Raw genomic sequence first — 22,724 nt, 5'->3', positions numbered from 1 at the left:
ACATTAGTATATGTGAGGGGGCAAACTCCTCAAGATGGGTGGTGACCATGGTGGCCATATAGAAGTCGGCCATCTTGGATACAACTTTTGTTTTTTCAATAGGAAGAGGGCCATGTGACACTTCAAACTTATTGGTAATGTCACAAGAAAAACAATGGTGTGCTTGGTTTCAACGCAACTTTATTCTTTCATGAGTTATTTACAAGTTTCTGACCACTTATAAAATGTTCAATGTGCTGCCCATTGTGTTGGATTGTCAATGCAACCCTGTCCATGGTAACAGGTCGCTGTTACCATGGACTTGTTGGTCCATGGTAACAGCGTTGGATTGCTTAGTGAGGGCGAAACTTTAGAAACTTTGATACGATGACTGCACACAATTCAATTCAAGTGTATTTATATAGCACCAAATCACAAGAGCAGTCGCACTAATTTATGACATTACCAAATTATCATCTACAGAGGAGACCAAACTTTTTTATTAGACACAATCATATTTTATTCGTTTTTATTTATTATTATTTATCTGGTGAAGCAGACAACAGCTAGCTATCGGGCTAACAAAGCTTGCATTTGTGTGAAACACCATTAGCTTGTATACCCAGTGCATAATCCAACAGTGTCAAAGCAGAAATTAGATTTAAGAGTTAGGTTTTATATTCCTGACAGCTGAAGAAAGCGAGTGAACTGCTATCCGTGGAGGTTTGATGTGTTGAGTTGTATTGGGCTGTCACTTGCACTCACTAGTGAAGAATTGGACCATGTCAATAACTAGGTTATACTTTACTAGACACACACAACACTCACTATATTATAAACTCTTTACAAAAGGATTTCACTAGAGAAAACGAATTTGAAGATCACCTCCAAAACCGAATCCCTTAAAACAGCGGTCTGTCACTCTATTACAATAAATGTGTAGGAATGGAGCTGAATGAATCTAACCAAACTGCAGACATCCATGAGCTTGCACATGGTTTTTGTGTTTCAAAACTGCTATGAAGTCGCCAATAATGGATTTATGAATGGGTTTATATTGTTTATTTAAATATGTAAACAGATCATGACGCCTTTCTTAATCAGCAAATGAACAATACACTTGCTTTTGTATGTAATGAAAAAATGGTGCTGTGGTTATTTTCAGTGGTTTTTGTATGGTCATAATTAATATTGCAGTCATACTTCATCACAAACATTACTCATGAATGAGCCTCCCTCCTGGAGCATCTTATAGAAATTATTAAGCAATGAAAGCCATTAGCATGAACTCTGTAGGGCTCACAGTGACTACATGAGGCTGGATGCTTGGAGGCTTCTTTTTGTGGGTTCATGAACTTGGCACTGATTGTTTGTTTCTGGGACATAGCTATGGTTTCAATTTCTTATGTGATTCATAACCACAAAATGTGCAGTTGTTTTTTCTTACTCATTCTGGAGCATTTTTTGCCTCGTTACATGGCTTACTTCTGCAGAAGTGATGTTATGTTTCTACAGAATAAGTTTAAAACCTGGCACTCCAGGAAGGAAAATGTTCCTGAACAAAACTTCTCCTGACAAAGAGATCCAGCTTGGCCGTAGGCTCCACTCCAGTTCAGTCAGTCGATATGAGGAGATGACGGTAGAAATAGAGAGCGAGAGATCATGTCATGGAATTCATGGCTTTGCCTCGTAGCTATTGTCATTATTTTTCTCCCTGAGGGTGCAGAGTATTAAAGCCCACAGTGTCTTTTTGTTACACACTCCACATACCTGCTGCACTACACACTCGTATTCCTGGAACATTTTCCTGCTGTTCTGCAGCACAGATCACATGCTCGCGTATGCGTGCGGAGGTTGGGGGAAAGATGGACAGCCACTGGATGTGCGTCCTCATGCCTGAGTAAATATCTTCCAGTAATTGTCTCTACCTCACTTCAGAGATGCTTTGCCACATGTGAGCCTCATGCACCCACCCCTTAAAAGCCTCCAGTACTCTCTGCTGCTCAAGATAAGTCTTGGCACCAGAATTAGAGAGTCTGCCTGGAAGCGCTTCAGGCTGCTTCTCTCAGATAAATGCCCAGTTTACAGCCAGGATGTTTGTTCCATCACTGGTGTCATCTGTGCTGCTGACAACACAAATGGCTGTGTAGAATTTAGCGTCAGATCCTTTTTTAAAGTAAATTAGTTTCAATGTCGCAATTAAGTCATTATTAAAGAGTAGTTCAAGACGTATTTTGGGATGATCCACCTGCCACAGTTGTAGTTACACTGATATGACCTTGGGACTGACCCCACCCCCTTCCAAAAACCAGAAAAAACAGAAAAAAACAACATTGTAATAAATCATATTAACCAGAGAGTCCTAATCTAAATCATTCACAACATTCATATCTTTGTCCTTTCGGACCTTGGAACGTGGTTGGGTACTTCAAGCAATTTTGACAATAGCCAGATAAACAATTTAATAGGATGAATCTGAAAACATAATCGCCTATCCCTAATGTTTGTAGTCGAGGTGAGATATCAGCCCACGTGCGTGTATATATATATGATCAAAACGTTTGTGTGTGTTCATTGCCGTTAGATTACTTGCTACACAGTCCGACCTGAGATATCCTCAGTTCTGCAGCTCTTTGATACAGACAAGGCTATCCCTCATTACTCCCTCCTCTCCACCAACCTGGTTCTAAAGATAAGCCCGGAACAACACCTGTCCTCTGTTTCTATCACCGTTACACACACACACACACACATACAACTCCCTTTGTGAGGAGAGAAATTTCACAACTCTTGCAGATTATTTCCCTTTCGCAGTGCTCTTGACCTGATATCTTCATCTGCGCTGTGTTTTGTTTTGCTGGTTTCCAAAGTTTCCCAGCTGTGTATTTTTTTTTTATCTTAAACCTTTCTTAATCATTCAAGGATTGATTGTCTTCAATTGCTTGTAGTTATCATCATATATGGGCCATTTTCAGTGAATGCTCTTGATCTTTTGAGATTGGCCATAGTTTGATGTTTGTTTGATTTTTCTTACTGATCTCGATAAAGTGTTCTGATTTTTTGATATCTGCTGCGGCGATAAAGGTTTATTCACCCCAACTCGGGATGAATCCTTTTACGGATATCGGGAGGTTGCCCTTTGTTGTGGTTGATCTCAGTTTTTTTCTTTTTCGTTTCATTTCGGACTATTTTGATGTTTGAAGATGGAATCTATTGATTTAGCTTTCAACTTCTTGGACTTAATTTGTCACAAGATATATTAAAGAAAACTGCTTACTGGTCATAAGATTTGTTTTTTGTTCTGTTTTTCTGTTTCCTAGCAGTTTTATCTTTTTGGATATTGAATCTGGGGGGAATGGGGACAAGAGGTTTCTGCAGGATGTGATATTCTATTAATTTGTCCTTTTGAACAGGCAGCTCTGGGTGCAACCAGATTTTCTCTGATAATGACAGCTGAGCTGGCAAACCCTAGCAGGAGGGTTTGAGCCCAAACAGTCTAAATGCTGTTGTAGCTCCGATATCTTTCTTCATTCTTAATTTCATGATGATGTTAAACTAATATTCTTTTTGTGTTCTTTAGTTGTTGTCAATGGGCAGAATCAGCCAGACCAAAGCTGCCAAACTGAAATCTACCTACAAGCTCCTCCATGATACCTTGAAGAGGTATGTTTGATAAACCAGGTTTTTTTTTTTTTGTGTTCTACTTTGGAATCATTTTTTGACTACAGTGACATTTCCTTGGGCGAAACGAGCACTTTGTCAGATCCAGTTACGCTTCACTTGTTTACCCTTTAAAATCTTCGATGTACTTTCAGAAGAGAAGAGCAGCTTTGTTTACGTTAATAGAGAATTGTAGAATGCAGGTGAGGAAGTGTGAAGAGGTTACAGACACTACAACTGCTGTATAGGCTGAAACACTTGTCAGTGAGAGAAAATCTTCAAGACATATTTCTTTTCCACTGTTATTGTATCCTGATTTGAACACTAGTTCTGATTAAATCTAGTGCTGTCCTCGTTAATCTCGTTAAAATGACGTTAACGCCATAACCTCATAACGCAGCAACGCTGCACGACGTCAACGTGTTAGCGCAGTTAGCTCGTTAACGCACGGGGTGATCCACGTTAACCCGCTAACGCTGACAGCACTAATTAAAACATTTCTACGTTTAGTTTCTTGGGACAGCTGATTATGCATGTTGAACTTTATTAGCTTAAAAGTAAATCAGTGACAAAACTAATTACGCCCCAGGATTTAACAGCTTATAGACCCACCTTTAGCAGTAATAACTTGAAGCAGTCATTTTCACAATGACTTTATCAGCCCCTTACATCGTTGTGGAGGGATTTTGGCCCACTGTTCTTCACAAAATTACTTCAGGCACTGATTTATGCATAGCTCTCTAAAGGTCCCATCACAGCACTTTAGTCATGTTGAAGTCTGGACTTTGACTGGGGCTTGAGATTTTTGACCTGTTGCCCAGGCCCAGTTTAAGCAGTTTAAGCCAAGCTTTGGCTGTCAAACGGCCAAAAGATTTTTCTCTAGAAACTTGTTTTTTTACAGAGGAGTTCATGGTCCACTCAATAACTACAAGGTGTCCAGTATTATGTACTGTAGCTGCACAAAAAGCACAAATCATCACCCTTCCACCTCCATGCTTGACAGTTGGTATGAGTTTGTGCTTTTCTCCAAATGTGGCTCTGTACGTTTTGTTCTCATCTGTCCAAAGGGCATTGTTCTCATATTCTTATGATTGTTGTTCAGATTGAGCTCTACAAACTTAAGCAATGCTGCCTATGGTGTCCTCCTGGCAAGCCTCCCAAACAAGCCATGCTTGTTCAGTCTTCTTCTAATTGTGCTGTCATGAACTTTTAACAGGCCTGCTAACTGAGGCCTGAAGCTGTTCGGCTATTTTTTTCCACTGGATTCTCTTTACAAATGATTGTGTATAATAATTTCTGATCAGACCCATTAGGTTTATATAGATTTAAAGCTCACTTATTCACAAAGAGTCGGCACAGCAGGTTGCGTTTTGTGATTTGGCAGATACCCTTCTTGATGCAAACCTGAAAGGGATTTGTGTCTCCTCCTGTGATCAAACTGAGCCTATTTTGCTTATTAGGTGAATATGTAAACCACTGCACTATGGACCTAGGTTTAGAAGGATTTAAATGGATTTTGCTAGCTTAAAACAAACAGCATTAATAACTGCATTATTAACTGACAGCAGAAAACTTGGCATGTCCTCGTGGAGATTATGTGATACTGAACTGATATTTACTGTTTAATGACAAAATAAAACCACACATTTAAATCACTCTTCCATACAACAGTGCCCAGGATTCTGAAATCCACCTTTTAGAAGAGGCAAAGAGGTGTCGGGCTGAGTTGAAGAGGTTTCAGGTGGAGTTGGAGAGGATAGAGGAGAAGAGCACCTCTGAGGAGCCAGGAAGTGAGGTCAATGAACTGAGGCAACAGCTCCTTCAGGCATGCAATGAACTAAAAGCAGCTGAGGAGAGAGAATATAAGGCACAACACCAGCTAAAGTGGTGAGTGTATATCTGTGTGTGTGTGTGTGTGTGTGTGTGTGTGTGTGTGTGTGTGTGTGTGTGTGTGTGTGTGTGTGTGTGTGTGTGTGTGTTCATTTACACACACTGTTACTACAATCAGCGAGGCTACACGTTCAATTTTCAATCAGGTATTGAATCAAACGCCAAATGAATCAAACAAAGACACAGGAAGTTACATATGCACACCTACGCAAAATAGTGACACACTAGTAGGAAGCAAGAGGGTAAAAGGAAAAACACAGAAATGAAACTGCAGTGGTGAAGAGAGAAGTGGACACACAAACTGACTGGAGGATACACACAAACACAAGCGTGCTCACATACACACTGCACACACCCGCAGTAGCACACAGTCAGGTAACTGGGGACCAAACACTGAAGTGAGCTACATGAGGCAGCATCTTTTTATTGAATTTAGAAGGTGAAAGAGTAGAAGACACAAACACACTCAAATCAAATCGGTGCTGTGTTTGTGCAGCACTTGGCCAACAGCGCACTTCCACACTAATAGAAATAAAAACATTGCTTTAGGACTGAACGTTATTGCATTTAAATCATTTCTATTGCATTCCTCAGTGTTACCGCATGGTGAAAACTTGATGTACGCAATTACTGATACAAATACCAGCCTCAAGTGGATTTGTGTTCAATCCGGATGTAAGATGTTTACTCATCTGAGCTCTGTACACTGTTAGTGTTTTTTTATTTTTTTTTTATTTTACACCAGTCTGGTACTTTCTGTTCCTCGTCTCTTATCCTTTTCTTTCAGACCCATAAGTCTCTGTCCTTATCGCAACCAATTTTACTCTCACCCTGCTGGCTTCTCATGACAGGCTTTCCTCCTCACCACTCACTCAGTCCAGCTCGTGCAAAAGGTCAAACACACCCATAGAAATGGAAAATACCAGACTCGCTCGAGTATCTCCCCTTCCTCTGTACACAAACTCAACTTTTTTCAAGTGGCAAAGGGAGTTTAGAGGAACATTGCTAAGCAACATGATAACACTCTCTGGTGGTTCCCAAACATTATGAGCATTAATCCTTGAAAACAATGTTAAAAATAAATGCCAGGCAAAGACATTCAGCATGATTAAAGAGCAAGAAAGGGGCATCTGAGATGTATATGAAAATTAGCTTACTAAAAAAAATAATGAAAACCTTAAACTTACATTGAAGGATAAAAGTTGACTGATTAAAAAGTTTTCTGAAAAATCTAAAGAGTTTCTAAGTTTCAAGAAATAACTTTGTGTGGTGGAGACTGTTTATAACTGGTAGTCAGATTTATAGCAGCCTCCCAGGTCGGCTTTTGGCACTGAACCCCTCACAAATACTGTTAATTGTATTTAGAAAAAACTCAAATAAAACACAGTCAGAGGTCAGAAGAAGATGAAAAGCTTGTTGTGATTTTGCTAAAAGATCTCATTTACTCAATCCCCACACTTATTTTTCCTGCACTGCAGTGACTCCAGATCGCCCTGGCAATATAAAACCACTCAAACTCACCACTCCGCGGCAAAGATACGATCTGTAGGATACAGTGATTTTTAGTGCTGACACCCAGGCAGAAAGTTGTAGTCCGGACAGTAATTGAAATATTAAATGAAAACCAATTGCAGAGCATTCTCCCAGGATGCAGTCATAGGTATTATTACATTCTGACTGTGCATATTGTTTGTGACAGCGTTTGCTGGTGAACTCTGTTGCACTCCCACCGTCTCGGTTTCTCCTGCCACCCTTCTTTTCATCGCCTCCAGACTAAGATATTCTCTCCCCCCATTCTTGCCTTTTCTCCTGCTTATTCCCCTTTCCCCTCACTTGTCCACATGGCTATCAGTCTGCATATGACAAGCAGATGCTCACCATGCAAATATGCCTTTTAAAATCACTGCGTCCTTCATCTGTAGCCAAACAGATACGCAGGAATTCAGCACATTTTTTCGGTCACATTTTGCAGCCTTCCTGCATTTTTCTCTATAGTTGTTTTTGTGTATAACTTAATATCCAATATATCAGCTTGTCAGGAAGATTAATATAATTTACTTTGTGAGCTGTACAGTAAGGTTTTTCATTATGACAGAGCTGACTTGAAATTATTTCATACAAAACTTTAATCAACTGCTCAAAAAAAACATCTGCCGCGGGGAGATGAAAAATGCAAAGAAATTATATTTTATATACACAGTCAAACTTTGCTGGACACAATTTATCTGTTTCTATAGGATGAAGTGTTTAGCACTGTTGGTGTATTTGCCAGTATAGAATAAAGTGTTTTATATTAATATACTAATGCAACTTATCTGGCATGCTCTTTAATAATATGTTGATTCTGCTTCATTTGCTTTTTTGAAAACTGCACATTAGTCAAGTTTTAACAATATAAATGCAGGTTTGTGTCAGTGTGTTCCTCTTTTTGTTGAATTGAGAACTGAAAACGATTATTTGTTCCTCTTGAAATTCCCGATAATTTTGTTTTCTTCTCCACATTCTCCTGCATTCTCCTGTGATCTACACTTTTCACCTACCCTCACCGGCCTGCAGTCTCTGGGAAGAGAAGCAGTATCTGGAGAAAGAGAATGAAATTCAGATGAAACCTGCTGTAAGTTCATTATTGCACCATCCAGTTCTAGTTTCAGAGGTGTGGATTACTATTCCAACAATGGTCTTGAAAGAGGATAAATATGAGTTTTACTTTAAGCCTCTATGCAGGCGTAATCCCTCCATATGAAGAGCGGGAACTGTCATTTCAAGCAGTATGAAGCTAAATCATTTTTATTCCAGTGTAGCAAAAAGGAGGGCAACAAGTGGAATGAGATTTAATCATTAATAACAAATCGACCTAACAGGCCAAATTCTTATTAATAATTTCACCATAACGTAGCATTTCCAACCCTTGGATTTTATTTTAATGATAAACAATAACAAGCAACACTTTTGGTGAAGAACATTTTATCAGATGTTGCCAAACAACCCCGAGGGTTACTCTCAAGGAGCACTACATTTATAAATTTCATCAAACTTTCTACATTTTATTGCTGGTGCTGCTAATGTCAAAAGAGTCTGAGCTTTGCAAAATTTCCTGAATAAATTCAGCAGCAGTGCTAATAACATTTGCATGTGTTTATATGCTACCGTTTTAATTGCGGAGTGCAGCACCAGATCATTACAAATTAGCCTGAACTCAAAAAGTGTTTTTAATGAGTCAAAGAGGCTCATGGGTAGTATTTAACCAACCAAACAAGTTATTAAAAAATATAATAAAACTCTAAACTCAAAGATCATCAGGGCCAAAGAAGTAATCAGTTCCACTGCCGGTGGCGTGCTTGCTGTTCAGGTAATTTGTTTTCTTAAGTGCTTTCTGTCTAACACTCACACTCTGATGGATGCATTAGAGAGCAACTTGGGGTTACTATCTTGCCCAAGGGTATCTGGCTTGCCTGGTTCCCTGGAGCCAGGGATTGAACTGCCAACCTTCCAATTTACAGATGACCTGCTCTACCTCATTGGAACCAACTAGAAGAATTTAGCAACTTAAAGAATCCAAATTTAAGGCACGTCTCAACTGGCTTCACTATTTAAAATATATGCCACATACACTTGAAAAAATCAGAAACCTACTGTATTGTTATTTTTATATATACTAGATTGAGTCAGATGTTGAACCAGTATATTAGATTTAAAATAAAGTAAAGTCAGAGTAATCTAGCACTTTTAAAAAATGTTGAATTTCAATTGGTTTGTTCTGAAAAGTTTAGATTTAAAAAATCTGGAAAAACTCTGGCTTCTTGATTTTGTCAGTCTGGGTCATTAACTTGAAATACTTAAAAACGCTCACTGTGTATAATAATCATTTTTATCCTTTCACCCATCCACCAGTTTGAAAAATACGAAGTGTGAGCTTCAATTCGTTATAATGTACCTGATAACTCTGTATTATCAGTCTGTGGTTTACACGCTCTATGGGTCCTCTAGGAGCAAGAGGACAAGACAGAGGTCATGCAGGATCAATATGAGGATCTGAGGAGAGAGGTGGCACAAAGACAGCGAGAAATCAGGTATTATATGATGATGAAGTTTTAACATGCATTAACCACTATCTGTGTTCTGTGTGAGTTTGTTTTGTGTCTAACTGCAGATATTATCACTTTATTATCACGCCTTTAATGAAAATTGTTCCAGAGGTTAATGTACTTGTGTTTATACCTCACAGAAGTCTGATGGAAGATATAGAAACCCACGAAAAGCAGATATTGACAGAACAGAATGAGCTGGAAGATAAGAAGGCTCTCATTGAGCTCAAAGAGGTCTGTGCGAATGAGGGGGGAATAGCTTATAGGGTGCCATCAATAAAATAGCAAATCTGCCTTCTTACATGTGAACATCTCCATATGTATTACAAGGCTGAGAAGGCCGAGCTCATCAGAATACCTGACCAGATTTTAAAGGAGGCTGAAAGGAAACGCTCGACGAAGGAGTAAGTATATTAGTAAACTCCTAATCTTTGCTGGGGAAGAGCAAGGAGAATATAGTTAGAAATTCCAGGAATGTCAATGAGACAGCTAGGGTGCTTCAGAGACACAGAAAAGAAAAGACAGCTGGAGCAACTTTCGAAAAGCCACTGCTCTAACCTGCCTCCACCCCTTCATCTGGAATTCGTACACAAACAAAATAAAAGTATCTGGATGAACCATTAAGATTCATAGTGGAAAGATTTTCTCTTTTTAATTGTTTATGCTCAGTGTAAATGTCTGTTTGGATATCAGTCCTTTTTTTTCCTACTGAAAACCATTTTTCAGTTTACATTTCTGCAGATTCTCTGGCTTTTGATCTACAGTACTACCAAATAAAGAACTGAAATGAGGGGTACTTTTTGTTGTACTACCCAAATTCTCAAAAATTTTCAGGCATCAGTCTTTTTATTGTAATTCAAGTGCAGCTGCAGGATGATTCACTTGCTGCGTCACTGCAGTTCCTTTTATGTTTCTTTTAAATTAATATTTGGCTTGCGAGTATTGCGGTGGAACTGTCTGTATAAGCTGTTTGAGCGCTGACTTGTAATTTCAAATTCACAAAGCTGAGGGGTACTGTGGGGTGTATGTAAAAGATGCATGCGCATGCTGTTATTTCATAAGATATGCACTAGAGCACACTTTTATCCTGTTCTCATACTTGCGTTCGTTCTTTATTTTTTACATTTCTTCCAATTCCTGAAACACAAATACCAGAGCTGCAATGAAGAAGATGAAAACACTAAATATGGAGATTTCAGAAATTGAGCAGCAAGTAAAAGCGGTGGATGAGCGAAACCATTCCCTCAGGATGAAGAAGGAGGACGTGATGCAAGAGCTGGAGGGTCTGAGGGTCCAAGTGGAGGCCAGTCAGAGGATTCAGAGGCAGCTGCTGAAAGAGCAGGAGATCAAGAAGGAGGAGCTGAATGAATTTATGGGCAACAGGTACTTTTTTTTTTCTTTTTTCTTTCATTTAGTCTGAGCAACTTTGACTATTCTTAGGGAATCGAACATAGTGCTTTTCAGGTAGTGCTAACAACTCATATCCCTTTAATTGACACATTTCACCAATCGTAGGACTAGGAGCACACTGCACTGGCTTGTGCCCCCCCCCCCCCCGGCTGGGTTTCTTCATGAGATAGATAATGTATGTTCAGATAGGATATTTGTCATGCGTGTCACTGTGTTTTCCCATTACCAGAGGCATCTTGGAAATGAAACTGCAGAACATCATGTGTGACAGAAAGCATCTGTATGAGAGACGGTCTCTGCAGCTCAAGGAGAAAAACAGGTACAGAGTGATATCTCACGAGTAATCTTTTCCACATGGAAATTAGTCCTTACATACTGAGAACCTTGACGGTGACCTTTTTCTGAACACAGAAATGTTAGGTTTGCATTTAGCATTTGCATTAGCGTCTTCACGTGTTATTTTAGTAGTTTAAATCAGTCTTCTCTGCCACTGCTGGTGTCTATGTCATATATGTTCTAACATAAAAGGTCTTGAATAATCAGGCCCCATCTTATCTTAAAGACCTCATAGTTCTGTATCACCCCAATAGAGCACTTAGCTCTTAGGTTACTGGCTTACTTAAGGTATTTAAAAGTAAGGTATTCAATTTAATTTATATAGTGCAAAATCCCAACAACAGTCACCTGGAGGTGCTTTATATTTTAAGGCAAAGATCTAACAATATTAGAGAACCTGCTCTTTTAATTAACCAGCTCCTAGTTTGGATTCAGGGGACAGACACCCTCTCTACTTAAGATTGTGCTTGAAACTTTCCTTTTGGTAAAGCTTATATAGGCCTGGGCTGCTGGAGGCTTCTTCTGGAGGTGTTTCTTCTTCACTCACCTTTTGTCACTAACTACGTGTTTATACACCTCTCTGCATTTAATCATGAGGTTATTATTAACCTCTGGCTGTCCTCCAGAGCATGTCTTTTGTCCTGTCTTCCTCCCCTAATCCCCAAGCATTTGCGGCAAGTGGCAGCCCCTCTCTGAACCTGGTTCTGCCAGAGGTTTCTTCCTGTTGAAAGGGAGTTTTTCCTTCCCACTGTTACCAAGTGCTTGCTCATAGGGTGTCATCTGATTGTTGGGGCTTTTCTCTGTATTATTAAAGGGTCTTTGACTTACAATATAAAACGGCTTGAGATGGTTTGTCAGTTAGTCATGACTAGGGAAACCTAGTCATGCTATAAATCATTTAATGATACCCTGTAAAGATTAGGGGTGCAACGATACACAAAATTCACGGTTCGGTTTGCACTGAAAAAAATATGTTGTTGGATTTACTTAATTCAATGGTGGACATTTGTTGCACACAGATGTTTTGCTTTGGCAGCAACTTAAACAATTGAGTTAAATTAACACAATTTATTCATGTTCAATAAACCTGTGCAATTTGTGTTGATAAAATGTGACTTAAACATGTTTTGATGAAGTAATTTGAGCTCTTGAAATATTTTAATCCTTCACAATTTTCTCACTTTATCCCAACACCATTCAATAACTTTTACCCAATACTACTTGGTCACTTAAATGCTACATGTTATCTTCAAATTACATTTTGCTATTATATTCTAGTATCAAATACACAATTTTCAAATGGAGGCCTTATAACAGATTGTATTGTTCTCTTCCAAGATGGTTGCTGGCATCCACCAGTAACCTTTCAAAACAAAATGTCTAATTTCACTGCATTGACAGTAGGTAAAGAATTAAACTGACATTACTCCTCCACTGAATCTACATAAATCAACAGTTAAATAATGTCAGTTCTTCCGTGTTCTCTGGAATCAATCACAGCAAAGAAATTAGACTGTTTCTTTTGAAAAATGTTGGGAAAGAACAAATCAAAACATTCTATTTAAGGCCTCTGACGTCAAGATTCAGTTAAACAACAATTATAACTAAACAATTTGAGGTAATGTTAGTTTCCATTAACATTAAATTAAGTTACTGAATTGGCAAACACCTTCCTATTAACATTACCCATTTTACCCCAATAACTAAAGAAATTAGCACTTGCAGGTCAAAACCTTTATTCAAGAGATGCAAAAATAACATTGATACAGTGACTGTCAAAAATTACAGCACTGATCATACTGTGACATCTTGGTTCAAAACAGCACACTTAGAAATATTCAACGTTCTTTACTTCAACTGAATGAAACTGAAAATACCATTTCACACGACCCATATGGGATATTTAGACTGCATAACTGTTCATGCTACATCTCTTCACTAGTAAAAGAAAGAAAAAATACAAAGAGAAGTTTAAAAATGCTGCCAAAATGCTGTACAGAGCAAAAGGAAAAACAAACAACAACAAGAAAAACGGCTCGTCCTCATGGCAGTTGCAGAGTATATAAAAATGAACCCTGCGATCTGTTCCTGGAATTGAGCTTCAAAAATGCAGCAGAACAAGTGTGAGATTTAAATGTCCTCTCACCTAGAGCTGATCAGCTTGCATGCATAACAGTGAGCTTTCCTTGCAGGAGCAGTTTTGTCTTAGTTGTGAGTTTTTCTTGAGAGCTGAGTTGCATCCAACTCCATTACCACCCTTTGAATCACCTCAAAAGTGTAGCAGAGTTGTGATGGGTAACTCATATTGAAGGAATAAAAAAGGTCCAAACAGCATGGCTACTGCAAAGGTCACGTTATCCAGATCTTGAAGAACTACTATACCCTCGATGATGATGCCAACATCAGAAAAGTCATTGCCTGGTGCATCCTCTGGAGACAGATGTTCATTGTGGTTTTCTCAATCTGTGCAGTGGCCTCAGTCAAGTCCTGGTTAAACACAAAACATTTCTTTAAGATTCCTTTTTAAACTCATCTCTTTTGAATCTACCAGTTCTAATGTTAGAGTAATTTAAACCAATGCAAGCAACATAGTAAATAGCTATAGCCAAAGAGTTGCCTGCCATGCTGCCATTCATGGTCTAACAGAGTTTCTAAGACAGAGTGAAAAACATAATAATTTCAAATGCTTTACATTAGTTTTTGTTAGAAAGACACCGGCCCATCAGAAATCCAGGTTATGTCACTCAGAAGATGTTAGAATTTAGACTTTCAGCCCCACAATTTGGTTAGCTGTTGGTCTTTTTTTTTTCCAAACAAAAGCTAATGTAAATATTGGTGGGATTTTCCTTTGTTCACTAGAATGACAAATTTAAAGTTTTTTCACACTGATGTGACCCCTAATATAAGGGGGTGGGGCCTCAAGGGGGGGCGGCCGAGTTCGCTACCAGGCCTCATGTGAACTTCAAATTATTAAAGAGGACTACTGGTCCTAACCAGTCCAATGAGGATCAAGTGGATAACTAAATGCATTTTTAAATGTTGCAAAGCCACAATCTACTCATAAAACACTCACCATGAACTCCTGCACCAAGATGTTGCAATTGTCTTTCACACAGATGCGGAGCACTTTGATGAGACTCCCTTCGAGCATTAATGTCATCCTAAAGTATTATAACAAAGAAAACAGAGATTTGTGAACTTTTCAGTAGCACAGAAGAAAATGATCCCAGACAAAAACTTAAACCAGTCAACATGCAACACCAGCATCTACAAAGAAATATCAAAAGTTCCTGTTTGACATCAACTTTATGGATATATAGTTTCCAGAACATTTCTTTTTTTAAAAAGATAAATTTTTCTCAGTGGGCCAGTAAATGCATAACGAAAATTATGGCATCCTTTCGCTGGAATCAGTACTCACGGGTAATAGTTGACTGTTTCAATGGATGCAGCATAAAAATCTTTTACTGACCTAATGCAATACATATACACTTTGTAGTTAAAGAATTTTAAAGTTCTTACTGTCATCATGGCAGCTACATCCTTTAGCTTTGTGCCCTGTTCCCCCAAACACTTTCAGCAGACTGTCAGAGAGAAACTCAGCTCCGTCAGAAACCTTGACTGTAAAGGCAAGGTTGGGATGCACTGGAATGCTGCATTTCATCTAAAATGACATAAAATTATTTTGAAATAACAGCAGGCACTGTGCTTGGTTAATCAGTAATGTTTTGTTGAATAAAAACTGTGTTTCCAGATCTTATGGGATTAAAAAAATCCAAAGATGTTTGTTTCTGATTTGCAACCCAAGAACCCACAAGTTACAACCTCATTTTAGTTCAAGTGTGCATTAATGTGAGTCCAGTAATCACCTTTCTGACAATACATACAGGTTAAACCTATGGCAGATTTTGGATTTCTCAGTTGTATTAATAGGGTGGTCTATTTGAGTATGCATGCACCTAATAATTATAAAAAACCTATTATAATTAAGTTACAGAAACCTTAAGCGAAAATAGAATATACTTTCTTACCATAACACCTTGAACCCACAATCCATCAGCTGACTCCTGGTGAAATGCAGAATAGAGGTAATCTCTCAATGTGCAGCAAAAAAAAAACAAAAACAAAAGGACAGCAGGTGAGGGCAGGAAGGGTAGGGATGTAAGCTAGCATAATGCCACTGATGATATTAGCTAAAGCTGTTCAATGTCCAAAATCTCACTAACACCACGGTGCAGTAAATACACAATGTAACTGAAGAGTCAGTTGGCAAATCTATTCACACAGAAAACCAAATTATGTTGTGAGTGCCTCGTAATTAGGTTTAATGTGATATTACGGCTCTTGTGCCAAAGACAAATTCAAATGAAAAAGCGCCAATTCTTTGACAACAGATAAAACAGCAAATAAGCTAACGGCTCTTTTTTAGCATGTTACATGGCGGCACTCTAGACGTTTAACTACATTTGGCTAAAATATGGTAAACATTAATTCAAAAAATCAAGACATACCAAAAAACGTAGAGTTGGCTGCTCGACTTGACTGAGATGGATGCATTTTTTAAACCACGATCCAAAGCCCGCGAGATGAAATCACGCGTGGTTTCACGAGATTTAACGTTGCTATCTTATTGACTTACTTCACCTGAACATGATATGAACAATTTAATACACCCTTTCTGCATATCATGTAGTTTTTACACTATATAGTTACATTTATCTTTAAAACATGAGGCAATTGTGTTAAATACATGCAAGATGCTTACATAAATCCAAGAGATGGCCAGTCCCTTTTTTTCAGTGTGGTTCGATACTTTGGTGTCACGGTTCGATATTTTTTCGATACAAAAAAATGTTCATGCCTTTTTAATTTGTCATTTATTAAAATTATAAATATATATTTTAACTCAAAAGTAAAGTTTTTAAATTTAATGTTGCTGAAACAAAAGTAATAAAAAAAATAATAAATATATCTCAGGGCTCTCAAAATTTCAAAATCCCTGGTAGCCCTTCGGGCAGGGACTCTTCAGTTTTTGGTAGCCCAAAATAAATGTAAGTAGCCCGAATAAAAAAGAGAGCAATTTTTTGATTGATGTTTTGTTTCCTTTACAATATTATACTTTAATGTATAATATTGTAAAGGAAACAAAACATTAATCAAAAAATTGTTGAAAAACAAATTACAACATTGTATAAAAATTACAATCATCAACTCAAATACTTGGTTCTAATTGAACAGAAATTTCTATGAACTTGTAAGAACTGTGTAGGACATGAATCAGTCTGTGTCAGATCCTGAATTTGAAATTTCCGCTGAAGTCACGGGTAAGAGACAAGTGGAACCAAGATCTAGGCCATTTGCTTTTTGAAGTTTGCAAAGACTGCTAAATTTTGCCAGTGGTAGTTCACTCTTTGCTGTTCTAAACAGATTTTTCAGGTTTATTTTTAGTATGTTATTTGCAATTGGTGTTTGTTCTGGGAAAGCTATTGCAGACTGAGCAATAATGCATTTCTTGCATTTCTCATGGCTTCTAATGGGGCCTTTCTTAAAATGACTGGTCCCAGTAACAAAGGCGCTTGTCGACTCAGAAATCGAGAGAAAACCAACAACACACCCGGCAGAACATTATGTTATTTACACGGGTGCACATAAGTGGTCCGCATGTGCGCATTCGCTGTCAAAATAAAAGAGGCGCACCAGGTAAGAAGTTGCAACGCGCGATTGCGTCTATATAAAAAGCACTGTTTTTGTCCGCTAGAGTGGGATTTTCACGGCACATTCTGCACCACATCTCTGTGCGTTCATCATTTGTTTGAAGCCAGCTCACCTCCTGCAACCACTTTTCTGAGAATACGCGCTTCTTTTGTGGTTCGGACTCCTTCTGACATTTCTTTGGAGCTGCAGGAACACCAAAGTAATTGCTTAAAGGAGCTTCTTCGACATCTTTAAGAGTTTTAAACAAATGTCTATCCTCCTCCAGAAAATCTTATGTATGCAAACAGGCGTTGCAACTTCATATCTTGTGCACGTTGTTTTTTTGTTTTTTTTTTTGACAGCGAATGCGCACCTGCGGACCACTTATGTGCAGCCCCGGTTATATAGCTCGTCATATTGCAGCCACAGAAATTCTTTTGTCCATGAAACCATAAAGCTGCACTTTCTTTTTGCCTTATAGTCTGATTTGTCATAACTTTTCCGTTTTGTGGTAAGCTTTTCTTTGGCTGTCACTTCTTCACCCTGACCTCTCTTATTTGGCTCAGCAGAACTAAAATATAACGGTCAGCGATTCTCTGCGCGATCAACCTCTCACATGTTTAAGCTTGCTGCAGGGAGATTTCACTTGTCATGTTTGCATAGTAAGCTAACGATTGATAAGACGATGTCAGAGGAATTGGTGGCAAATTATCATCACTCACCAATCAGTACTGTCGCTCTCTATACACAGTTCGCACGATTGCAAAGTGAAAGCAAAAAACAAGCGCAAATTCAAACACGATTTGAATATGTCACATATTGACAGTGGCTCACCGATGGCAATGACATGATTACCCAGCTACATTTCCGAAAGAATGCAAAAGCATTGACATATATTTTCCTTCCTACAATAGCCCGACGGGCAGGGCAGAGATAGATTTTGGTAGTACGACTGGAAAAATCGCTAGCCCCGGGACGTCGGGCTAGCGATTTTGCAAGCCCTGTGTTACAGGCATGGCCCTTTAAGGATGAAGCCTGATGGGAAATGTATTCGGGATGTGTGTAGCGGGACTGCCTGGTGTGTGTGTGTGTGTGTGTGTGTGTGTGTGTGTGTGTGTGTGTGTGTGTGTGTGAAGAGAGAGAGCGGAGCAGGGGAAAAGTAACGGTTAGCTACAGAAGAGACGAAAAGAAAATAAATAAAAAGAATATAATAACTCCCTCGACAGCCAGAGTTGTGTCGGCGATGCTCGCTGTGAGTAAACTGTTTCAGCCCACTGTACGCGGTGTTCGTGCCTTAGAGAAGAAATAAAGTTCGGTGAAGCAGTTTCCTACGCCTCCTTCGATCTTTTTGCTAGCGGAGTTGACCTGTATAGTAAGCTGTTGCCGGCTACGAGTCAGTTACGGAACCTTCAAGTAACTGCCAGAGGTTTCCTTACTACGGTTCGGGGCCGCGGATCTGGCGCGGTAACACCTGTATCTGATTGAGGAATCACTCATCTTTGGAAAAGAGAGTTTATTACAGAGAAATGGCTCTTTCCAAAATAAAAGCTATACTATACGCTTCTTCTGGGCTATATTCTCAGCAGCATATTGTAGCGGGTCAGGGCTGTTCGGGGTTCTGTTTGTACAGTTATGTTTTGTTTATGTTGCCATAGTGACGGGTGACGCCTTCTCACTGCGACGGTGTGTCCTTCCGAGGTCAGAGGGCGCCTTGTGTGTTGTTGTTGTTGTTGCTGTGCGGTTGCCGCGCTGAGCAGTTAGCTAGCGGCAGTGTTCTTCTGCAGATGTCAATAAACGGCTGTGCTCCCTGGCTAGCTCACGGGAAGCAAGACCAAACGACACCTCCGTCTCCTCGTTGTCTGAGCTCGCCACATTGGTGTCAGAAATGGGATGATGGTGGCACCCCATGTTCTGACCCGAGTGACTTTTCCCCCGTCGGTCGTGACCGGCCGGTGCGCCAAAAGAAGGCACCTGGACATGTGCAGGACTATGTGTGGGGCAATGGGGTCGTCGGGGACAACTGACCCCTTAGGTGGAGGCTGTGTAGCGGGTCAGGGCTGTTTGGGGTTCTGTTTGTACAGTTATGTTTTGTTTATGTTGCCATAGTGACGGGTGACGCCTTCTCACTGCGACGGTGTGTCCTTCCGAGGTCAGAGGGCGCTCTGTGTGTTGTTGTTGCTGTGCGGTTGCCGCGCTGAGCAGTTAGCAGTGTTCTTCTGCAGATGTCAATAAACGGCTGTGCTCCCTGGCTAGCTCACGGGAAGCAAGACCAAACGACACCTCCGTCTCCTCCTTGTCTGAGCTCGCCACAATATTAAACATATCAGGTCCCCATAAGGAGAATCATGTGCTAACGGCTGTCTAAATGACTCGGGTAAAGTTTGTAGCATGCATGCTTGTTGTTTTTGTCTGCTTCCACTTGTCTTTGCACTAGGATGATGTCGGAGTAAATGTGCAGTCATATTCGTTGTGTTCCCACTAGTGCTGTCAGCGTTAATCTCGTTGAGATGACGTTAACGCCACAACACGGCAAATCTCCGTTAACGAGCTACCCCTGCGTGGGGTTGGACGGCCAACACGTTAACGAGTTAACTGCCACTAGTTCCCACCCATGTAATTGAGCATTGTGTGGCACATCCAACATACTGTTTTACTTTACTCCATGACGCGCTTAACTTCAGGGTCATACATCACATGAAAACCAAAATAATTCCAAACGCCAGATCTGAATGAGTGTGGGGGAGGTTCAATTTGCCATGTTGCAAGGAGAGCTTAACTTCTGTCTCGCTAGCTTGCCCTGCGCTAGTGATGGCCAAATGAAGCTTTCCGAAGCACTGAAGCTTGTATTGAAAAACGGTTCATTACTCGAAGCTTTTCAACACAGTCCTCTCCGGTGACATCTGGTGGTGAAAATTTTGAAGAGCAGCTTGAATCTGCAAAATAAAACGGACTGCTCAATTATCACTGCTCACTCAAGAGTGGAGTTCTCTCTGATATTGGGCCACCGTTCCGTTGCTTTGAACATGTAATTGGTTTTGTTTTCTCGATTGGGGGGCTGAAAAAAATGTAATGCGTATTTGCGTAATACATTTTGATCAATAAACTTTCCCTATTTAAACATGCACTATGGTGTGGCCTTTCTTTGCTCATAACTCCTTGATGTTGGTAAATACAATAAGTGAGCAATATATATAATATACATATGATAATGCACAGCACATTATGGAGTATGCCCCTGCTGTGAAGTCCTGCCTCCATCTACTTGTCGTTTAATCACTGGACAGCTGGACAGGTTCATACAAAATATTAGATTAGGCCAATTGTCCTATACATATTTTTGACCTAGGGGTGGGATTGATTGTGAACTGGAAAGGGAAAATGCTTAGGAAGCTGAGTACGGCTGCATCGTCACTGATTTGTAGAATCATTTTGATTCGATACAGGATCCGATTCAATTTGATTGGAATCTGGAAAGTTTTGCCTCAGTCAGAAATATTACAAGTCTGATCATTTAACAGTATATATCCATAATTTCGTATCTATTAAAAGAAAGCTGACACATGTGAGACTTAATTAGAGATGTAAACAGAGAGTTATGAAACCTGCAGCTGCAGAAGCCAGCGAAAAAAAAAGAGGCAAACACAGCGCGGACCCGCCGACACATCAAAATCTGACTCTGACGCGTCGGGTCCGCGCTCTGTGTTCACGTTTGTATGCAGAATCCGTAAACCTGCTCCCAGTTACTGTTTTAGCTGCATGGTGTTTGACGACATGTTGTGAGGTTTAACCTGAGATGCTGGCGTTTCAGGCATAATAACGTTAATTTACAAATCGACACAGGATTTTAATGAATCAATATCACTTTATTCCATTTAGCATGGATTGTAATCAGAAAAGCGATAATCAAAACCCATCCCTAATCAAGAACTTGCAAAGTAAAAACATGATCAATGTAAGGTAGCCCTTTTGTTATTTACAGTTAACAAGAGGATTAGTGTTACTGTGCGCTGGCTGAGTCTGTTTCTTTTCTTAGAAATAGTTTCTCCTGCCCTGGAGAAAATCCACTTGCATGGAACAGAAGAGGCTGTGGAGTGCAGGAACCACACTGCAAGTTGGTAGATATGCAGGTATTCCTGGGTCCTGCAGACTATCACCTAAAAACAATAAACAAAATGATTTTCTAAACTGTGTAGCAATGTCATGTACGTATAGTGTCAAATACATTTTTGTAGTCTTCATTAGCTTTAATTCACATGGAAGTGTTCCTAAAGTCATATGCTGTAATGATATTTACATTATGAAAACATGATTTTGGACATTTCAAGTTTTTCACTTCGGCAGATAAAATGAATTGAGCAAAATCAACTCAAAATATTCCCACACGCCAGAACGTCCTCTCTTCCTCGCTGGCTCCATATCTGTCAGTGGAATGATCACCTCGTCGCTATCTGTCACCATCAACACACTCCACGAATCCCGTGGATGATTCACTTCCTTATATCTGTTTGAATCAGGTACCGAAGCAGTTACGTGCGTAATGAAGCTTCGGACGTCACTGGTCACGTGACTTTTGCCAAACGAAGCAAGCCTCGACACAGTGCTTCTGAACCAGTGTGTTGTTTTTTTCGACACGGAGCGTCAGCTTCAAGCGGGCCATCACTACCCTGCGCTCTTCCTTCTGACAATGCTGTCTGTGTTGAAGGCTCAGTGGATCTGCGCTCTACAGTGCAGCCTAGGCGGAGTAGTCGAACGCAGATTCACTGAGCGCTCAACACAGACAGCATCGTCAGAAGGAAAGTTGATAAAATAAATTCCAAATTTTGTATTGTTCATACATATGCATACCGAACCGAAAGCACTGTATCGAACGGTTCAATACCGATACGAGTATCGTTGCACCCCTAGTAAAGATCCTTTAAGTATAAAAAATACATCATTTTGAGCAGTGGCAGGTGTAGTTTTACAGTTTTTCTGCATCAGTGTGCAAATGTTTTAAAGTCTAACAGCTGTTTAACAAGAGGTGAGTCTTTAGCTGCATTTCAAACACAGTTCAAAACCATCATATTTGACAGCAAACCATATGCAGCGCTTTATAATTAGCTAGATGTGAAACAATAGATTTTAGTGTTGGAGAGTCGGTGTCATGATAATGAAATATTTAAAAGGGGCCTGTTTTTTATCCTCAGGCAGATGCAAGCCCTGAACAGGATGGAGCACGCATTGACCGCAGCCACGGAGCAGCTCGAACACATGCGGAATATCTACGAGAAGTTAAAGGCAAAGGTGATCTGTGAAATGTTGCTTTCACATGAAGACATGGTGAAGCAGTTAAAGTGTCCAGTGTGATTGCTGTGGTTCCTTTGTACATGTAACACCTGTAATTGCGACTTAAAAGCTTCACAGTACTGTATAGATTCTCTTCATCTTCTCACTGGAGTTAACAACAGATTTGGAACATTTTCCAGGCTTTGACACAGGTGTTGTATTGTCACATAAATTGTTGATTTATATTAGACCAAGCTTCCTGTCATTTTTCTGATGTGCGCATTTTTTAACGAGAAAGTGGAAGGAAGAGGAACAAGCGGCTGATTGGAAATGCATCAGCACATCTCAAAAGGACATAATGGCATGAAAGGAAATCAATATGACACATCTGGGAATTTGCACATT

The 22,724-nt window shown here is 39.7% G+C and overlaps 1 protein-coding gene and 1 long non-coding RNA gene across 5 annotated transcripts in view; one reads left to right on the top strand and one right to left on the bottom strand.

Annotated features, from left to right (window-relative positions):
* ccdc146 (coiled-coil domain containing 146) overlaps window positions 1-22,724 on the top strand; it is a 68,088-nt gene that overhangs the window by 14,975 nt on the left and 30,389 nt on the right. For all 3 annotated transcript variants that reach the window (XM_082511549.1, XM_082511548.1, XM_082511550.1), the window contains 9 exons: window positions 3,560-3,642; window positions 5,311-5,526; window positions 8,086-8,143; window positions 9,517-9,599; window positions 9,755-9,848; window positions 9,945-10,018; window positions 10,770-10,997; window positions 11,254-11,343; window positions 22,241-22,337. In XM_082511549.1, coding sequence (XP_082367675.1) covers window positions 3,560-3,642; window positions 5,311-5,526; window positions 8,086-8,143; window positions 9,517-9,599; window positions 9,755-9,848; window positions 9,945-10,018; window positions 10,770-10,997; window positions 11,254-11,343; window positions 22,241-22,337 — 1,023 coding nt within the window. The remainder of the gene's footprint in view (window positions 1-3,559; window positions 3,643-5,310; window positions 5,527-8,085; window positions 8,144-9,516; window positions 9,600-9,754; window positions 9,849-9,944; window positions 10,019-10,769; window positions 10,998-11,253; window positions 11,344-22,240; window positions 22,338-22,724) is intronic.
* LOC309692755 lies at window positions 13,080-16,162 on the bottom strand. 2 transcript variants are annotated; one of them, XR_014272432.1, is made up of 6 exons: window positions 16,126-16,162; window positions 15,872-16,004; window positions 15,392-15,427; window positions 14,883-15,024; window positions 14,434-14,521; window positions 13,080-13,847 (listed from the first exon to the last, which is right to left on the bottom strand). It is a non-coding gene; the product is annotated as an uncharacterized lncRNA (long non-coding RNA). The 2 variants fall into 2 exon arrangements; XR_014272433.1 differs by having other exon boundaries at window positions 15,872-16,161.

This window comes from Aulonocara stuartgranti (genome assembly GCF_965226115.1).
Source record: "Aulonocara stuartgranti genome assembly, chromosome: 17".
NCBI classification, from domain to species: domain Eukaryota; kingdom Metazoa; phylum Chordata; class Actinopteri; order Cichliformes; family Cichlidae; genus Aulonocara; species Aulonocara stuartgranti.
The sequence above is the reverse complement of the archived record's forward strand: the minus strand, read 5'-3'. Positions and strand labels throughout refer to the sequence as shown.